We start from the raw sequence: 6605 nt of genomic DNA on the forward strand, positions 1-6605 counted from the left end.
CCTGGGGCCGGGGCTATATTTAGCGGTTCGGGAGGGGGCCGGGGCCGTGCCAGGAGGCGCGGCGCAGCGCCCCTCCCGCCGCAGCACTGCCCGGGCTCTGCCGGGGACCCTGCCCCGGGCTGCCTTTCCTCCCGGAGGAGGCAGGAGTCCCGATCCTGCCCCGGCGCTGGACCGGGGCCCGGGACCCATCGCTGCTGAGAGCGCTGCGCGGCTTGGGAATGCAGGAGAGAGGAGCGCGGGGACCTCCCGGGCGAGTTGCGGTGTCCTGCCGGGACGAGAGGAGCGAGGGTGCTGGGGGCAGCGGCGGAGGGATGCCGGGGGCAGCGGAGCGGGCCTGCACCTGCAGGATGGGAGCGCAGGAGGCACATCCACAGCTCGCAGCCTGCTCCTCGGCACTTCTGCCCACCCGGGTTTTGCAGCACGGGTTGGGACTGCGTAGCTTGGGGAGTCTCTGTGCTGCCTCACAGGCTGCTGGGCTTCACAGACAGCCCCCGCTCCCCGCCCCTCACTGCCCCCGCATCCCCAAGGCCCCTTGACCCAGGACGCTGAATGCTACCCTGGCTCTGGAGCAGCAGGTTCCCCATGTGCACCTCATGGGTTAAGGATGTGCCTGCTCAGCTCAGCATCTTGCTGGGCTGCCACACCTGGGGAAGGTGCTGAGGCTGCTGGGGAGCCTGGAGGGGCGGCTGGGGCAGGGCGGCTGGGCCGGGCTCTGCTCCTCGCACTGCTGGAGGGCAGCCCTGGCCTGAGTCCGTGGGGCTGGTGGCTCCCAACACAGGCTGAACAGGGGGGATGCCAGGGCTGGCTCCGGATCCAGCATTGTGCCTGTGCATGGCTGAGGGCAATGACAGCCATGTGGGGTCCCTTAGGGGCATGTGGGAGGTCACCTAAAGGAAAATGTGCTCCCTGGGGCTGCTGGACAGGGCAGATCCCGTGCTGGTGGCCATGGGATACTGGCAGCAGGCAGACCCCTCCCTGGGGTGAGCAGGACACGGCTGTCTGGGTCTGACCCTGCCTCCCCCTGCTCCCCAGCGCGAGTGCATCTCCGTTCACGTCGGCCAGGCCGGCGTCCAGATGGGCAACACCTGCTGGGAGCTGTACTGCCTGGAGCACGGCATCCAGCCCGACGGGCAGATGCCCAGCGACAAAACCATCGGAGGAGGGGATGACTCCTTCACCACCTTCTTCTGTGAGACCGGGGCTGGGAAGCACGTCCCGCGGGCCATCTTTGTGGACCTGGAACCCACCGTGATCGGTGAGTGCTGGAGTTTGCACAGCCTGGGGTGCACCCCTGGGTAGGTAGCAAGGGGCTGGTGCTCATGGTCTGCTGGCAGCACCCTGCCCCAGGCTCAACCCGAAGGCACTTCTTTCCCCAAGAGAAGCCACAAACCAGAGCACCAGTTCTTGTTCCTGAAGTGTTGTAGAGGTAGCGGTGCTGGTAATCTCTGCTACCGAATGTGCATGGAGAGAAACCAGCCCAACCGGCACGGCAGCTCCTGCAGTACCGTGCACACTGTGGGCAGGCAGCTCCGGATGGGTGGGAGAAGCTGAACTCCTGTGCAGGGAAGTGGCAGCCACCTCCCTCTGCCAGAGAAACCTGATGCCCGTGGTAGCCCGGCTGACGTGTGGGTCCTTGGCCATGCCCCTGGCAGGCAGAGCCAGGATGAGGGATGAGTGCTGGCACCTGCTTGGTGGCCAGCTCAAACCAACAGCTTCCACAGGATCAACTCTCCCCTGATCTCTCCTAGATGAAGTTCGGGCTGGAATCTACCGTCAACTATTCCACCCTGAGCAGCTGATCACCGGCAAGGAGGATGCTGCCAACAACTATGCCCGCGGGCACTACACCATCGGCAAAGAGATCATTGACCAAGTACTGGACAGGATCCGGAAGCTGGTAGGTGACCACAGAGGGAGGACGTGTACCCCTGGGCTGGGCTCCAGCATCCTGCTGGGGCTCAGAGCACACTGCAATCCCTGCTGTGCCCTGGGAGGGATCTGCAGCTGCTCATGGCAGGCATGGACCAGGCCCTGAAGGACTTCTGAATGGTCAGACACAAAGAAATCCATCTCAGAGCAATGTCTCATGTGCCTCTTTCCACAGGCTGACCAGTGCACGGGCCTCCAGGGATTCCTCGTGTTTCACAGCTTTGGAGGTGGCACTGGCTCCGGATTCACCTCCCTGTTGATGGAGCGACTCTCCGTTGACTACGGCAAGAAGTCCAAGCTGGAGTTCTCCATCTACCCTGCACCACAAGTCTCCACAGCTGTGGTGGAGCCCTACAACTCCATCCTCACTACCCACACCACCCTGGAGCACTCGGACTGTGCCTTTATGGTGGACAACGAGGCCATCTATGACATCTGCCGCAGGAACCTGGACATCGAGCGCCCAACCTACACCAACTTGAACAGACTCATCAGCCAGATTGTCTCATCCATCACAGCATCACTACGGTTCGATGGGGCCCTGAATGTTGACCTGACCGAGTTCCAGACCAACCTCGTTCCCTACCCTCGCATCCATTTCCCCCTGGCCACCTACGCCCCTGTCATCTCCGCAGAGAAGGCCTATCACGAGCAGCTATCAGTGGCCGAGATCACCAACTCCTGCTTTGAGCCAGCCAACCAGATGGTGAAGTGTGATCCTCGCCATGGCAAGTACATGGCCTGTTGCCTGCTGTACCGTGGGGATGTGGTGCCCAAGGATGTCAACGCCGCCATTGCCACCATCAAGACCAAGCGCAGCATCCAGTTTGTGGACTGGTGCCCCACGGGCTTCAAGGTGGGCATCAACTACCAGCCGCCCACGGTGGTGCCGGGGGGGGACCTGGCCAAGGTGCAGCGCGCCGTCTGCATGCTCAGCAACACCACAGCCATCGCCGAGGCCTGGGCTCGCCTGGACCACAAGTTCGACCTGATGTACGCCAAGCGAGCCTTTGTGCACTGGTACGTGGGTGAGGGCATGGAGGAAGGGGAGTTCTCCGAGGCGCGGGAAGACATGGCCGCTCTGGAGAAGGATTACGAGGAGGTGGGCCTGGACTCCTATGAGGATGAAGAGGAAGGCGAGGAGTAGAGAAGCTCCTACCAAAAAGGACCGCGCTACTTCCCCATGTTACCTGCAGAAACCCTTTGCAATAAACCATTTCAGAGCCTCTGTGTCTCCCACTACCCCCCCGAGCTGTGTTGGTTTCTTGCCAGGTCAGGTGTGTGGTGAGTGCTTCAGCTCTGCTGCTGGTGCTGCTATGCTTCCTCCTAGCGCTCTGCTCCAGCTCCAGCTTGCTCCCCCGCACAAGGCATGAGCCCCTGGGGCCGCTCCCTGGGGCTGTGGCACACATCCCATCCCCCCTCACTGCTCCAGCTGGGGGTGGGTACTGCTTTGTTGTGCGCTATATGGCCGCGCTATATGGCCCCGTGTTGAATCCTGGAGCTCAGGGGAGCCGATATAGCCTGAGCAGAAAAAGATTGGCAGCTGATGGGGGGACTTCTCCCCATGTGAAGCTCAAAGGTAGGTGTGCTCACCTGGAAGGACAGTGGTGGAACAGTGGGAGCAGCCTGGCACCCCTGTCCCTCTGGCCACAGTGCGGGACAAGGGCCATGCCTGGCTCTGCAGTGCAGCGGGTGCACACCGCGAGGGTATCCAGTGCAGCATGAGCCCCCGCAGCTGCTTTACTGCTGTGTTGTGGTGAGAGGATTAAAGGAGGGGAATGCTCCCTGTGAAACTGCTTGTCTGTATCTCTTTTTTTAACCCCCTTTCCCGGGCAGCCCAATTGTTGTGTGTCCCAGTGAGCCCCTCTGTTCCGGGGTGCCTGCCGGGCTGGGGGCTGTCCCCAGCAATGGGATGGTTGTGCTGTCCCCAGGCTCCACTCACCCCCACCGGAGTAGGGCTGCTGCCCCTGCCTCCCAAACTCTGGCAGTTCCCCAGCCTAGGCACCCACCTCCCCCTCTCTGGCACCCATGAAGCTCTGCCTGTACCCCTGTCACCACCTGCCTGCTTGTGCTGAGCCCCTTCCCGCAGCGCCCAGCCCCGGAGGCTCTGAACAGCGGTGCCTGGCCCTAGCTGCTGTTGTGTGAACTCAGGAGTGCACTGGGGCCAGGGATTAACTTCCCCTGCTTACTGCTAATGCTCTGGTTGTGCTGCCCTGTTGGGACTGTCCTCTGCTGCCCTTCCTCTCCAGCAATGCTTGGCTGCTCAACCCAGAGAGTGTGCCCCACTCTCCCCGTGCCCCTGGCAGGAACCCCTCCCCAAAGACAGGGACACACTATCCACACCTCCGCAAGAACATCTTTTACTCCAAACACAAGGCAACATTGGCGCTGAGAGCAGCAGCAGAGCAGGCTCTGGGTCCCGCCGCCTTGCTCCAGCACCGCACCGGAACCCGGACTGCAGCTCTGCCCTTGGTCAGGAGTGACCCTCCTGGGGCACAGAGCTGTGAGGCCGTGGCTGCCGTCACCCGGGGGGTCTTTCAGCATCTTCCTCTGCAACCCCGGGGGAGGCAGCGGCCACCAAGGGCCCCGTGTTTAGCAGCAGGTCACACATCCACAGTTCTGGGGCACAGACCAAGTCCCAGGCAGCAGCATCCAGGGCACAGACCACTCCAAATCCAACACACCTCCAGCACAGAGCAGCAGCTCTCCCCGGAGTGCAGCAATCCCCGCTGCAATGGCTCCGCAGGGGGGGCAGGGGCGAGAATAGCTGCTTTTCCCCTGGCTCAGCCTCAGGGCACAGGCTCAGATCTGCGTGGTGTCCTGTCCCGCTGGCGCTGGCTGCAGCCCCTCCAGCTGGTGGAGGACCTCATTTATGCTGGGTCGCTCCTGGGGGTTCACCATCATCATGGAGGAGAGCAGGCGCTGCAAGGCCTCCGAGTACCTGGAGGAAAGATGGCGAGGGAGGGCGGCCATGCAGCACGGGGCTGCCTGGGAGCAGGGTCCGCCTCCCCAGCCCCTCACCTGGTTGTGGGGGGCAAGGTGATGGGGTTCTGCACAGCCAGAGCCACGCTGTCGCCCTTCTGGAAGATGGCGTCGTAGGGTCCCTCCCCAAACATCATGCAGTACAGCACGCAGCCTAGGGACTGGAGTGCAGTGGGGTCAGGGCAGCCCCACGGTGCTGGGACAGGGGCCAAGGGGCCGGATCCTTACCCAGATATCTGTGCGCTCATCTATGACACACTGGCTCGGCACCGTGAAGAGCTCGGGGGCACGGTAGGAGATAGTGCAGCGCTGGGCAGCCCAGTCCTGCACAGAGGAGGGTGAGGGTGGGGATGAAGGGCTCAGGGCAGGGATGGGCTGGTGGGGTGATGTCTCAGAGCACCCACCTGCACAGCCATGGCCTGCCGAGAGCTGCTGACTTCAATGCGAGCTTGGTTCATGGAGCCCAGGTCCATCAGCACAGGCCGATCATCCTCATCCAGCAGCACATTGGTGGGCTTGAGGTCCCTGTGGGGATTGACGTCACTGAACACCTGCTGTGCCCCCTGCCAACCCCCCCAGCCAGGGCTGCCAACCCCCTACCTGTGCGCATAGCCCTTGCTGTGCATGGCTTGCAGCCCCTGGCAGATGCCATGGAAGATGTGGAGGATCCGCTGCTCTGGCATGAAGGTCCCTTTCTCTCGCAGTGCTTGCACCTCGCTCCAGAGGGTCCCCCCCTGTCAAATGCAAGCAGCCGGTTGCCACTGCCACTTCCGGTGGCAAGGGGGTGGGGGCGGCCAGGGGAGACCCCCTCACCTTCACGTAGGGCAGGAGGAGCCACGCTTCATGCTTGGCACCCTTCTCCACCATGCAGTGGTCCACCAGGGGCAGGATGTTGGGGTGGTCGAAGAGGCCGTGCATCTTCACCTCGTGCAGGGCAGCCTGGCGGTCCTCCTTGTCATGGCACAGGATGCGCTTCAGAGCATAGAAGTGCCCATCCCGCAGCCCCTCCACCAGGTCCACATAGCTGAAGCCCCTGTGAGGAGTCGAGCATGGTGTGGGCTGGGTGTCACACCACTGTGGCACCTGTGTCGGAGCCTTGTGCCCAGCCTCAACTGTGAGCAGCCAGGGGAGGGGGGCAGAGGGCAGCAGATGCCTGCACCCCCTCCATGGGAACCTCTCAGCCATGCACATTTCCCCCACCTTGGGGGCACTTGCCAGGCACCCAGAGCATCCCCCCTCTGCATAAACAACCCCACTAGCCCAATCAGCCTCACTCCCATGGGTCCAAGCACCCCCTCCTGAGCATGACCGACCCCTTCCACCCAGCATGAGAATCCTCCTCCATGCATGTGCTCAAGCATTTTCTCCCACCATGCCCAAGCATCCCACACACACCCAAGCATCACCCCCCATGCCGCAGCATCCCCCTCACATTTGAGCATCACCTCCATCCCCAAGCATTCGGTGTCCAAACATCCTCTATCCCCGAGCATCACCCCCATGCCCGAGCAACCCCCATGCACAAGCACCCACTATGCCCGAGCACCCCCCCATGCCTGAGCATCAACTCCATGCCTCAGCATTCCCCTCCATACCGAGCATCCCCTGCACGCACAAGCACCCCCATGCCCGACTAATCCCCATGTCCGAGCATCCCACCCCCGTGCCCGAGCATCCCCCGCCATGCACAAGCA

The 6605-nt window shown here is 62.7% G+C and overlaps 3 protein-coding genes across 3 annotated transcripts in view; 2 read left to right on the forward strand and 1 right to left on the reverse strand.

Annotated features, from left to right (window-relative positions):
- The window catches only part of LOC113481974 (tubulin alpha-5 chain-like), a 5540-nt gene extending 1818 nt beyond the window's left edge, over positions 1-3722 (forward strand). The window contains exon 4 of the mRNA XM_026852088.1: positions 3144-3722. The gene's annotated coding sequence lies outside the window, so the exon portion shown is untranslated. The remainder of the gene's footprint in view (positions 1-3143) is intronic.
- Positions 997-3171, forward strand: LOC113481975 (tubulin alpha-5 chain). Its single transcript, XM_026852089.1, has 3 exons — positions 997-1255; positions 1749-1897; positions 2105-3171. The coding sequence occupies exons 1-3, from the start codon at positions 1075-1077 to the stop codon at positions 3074-3076; spliced, it is 1302 nt and encodes a 433-aa protein (XP_026707890.1). The 5' UTR covers positions 997-1074; the 3' UTR covers positions 3077-3171.
- A 556-nt stretch (positions 3723-4278) lies between the features above and the next one.
- On the reverse strand, positions 4279-6271 carry STK16 (serine/threonine kinase 16). The gene is made up of 7 exons (XM_026852090.1): positions 6225-6271; positions 5725-5944; positions 5512-5645; positions 5316-5436; positions 5140-5235; positions 4951-5072; positions 4279-4870 (listed from the first exon to the last, which is right to left on the reverse strand). Exons 1-7 carry the CDS (start codon positions 6254-6256, stop codon positions 4732-4734), a joined length of 864 nt encoding a protein of 287 aa, XP_026707891.1. The 5' UTR covers positions 6257-6271; the 3' UTR covers positions 4279-4731.
- Positions 6272-6605: the final 334 nt, after the last annotated feature.

This window comes from Athene cunicularia, assembly GCF_003259725.1.
Source record: "Athene cunicularia isolate RWA chromosome 7 unlocalized genomic scaffold, athCun1 chr7_part1, whole genome shotgun sequence".
In the NCBI taxonomy this organism is placed as follows: domain Eukaryota; kingdom Metazoa; phylum Chordata; class Aves; order Strigiformes; family Strigidae; genus Athene; species Athene cunicularia.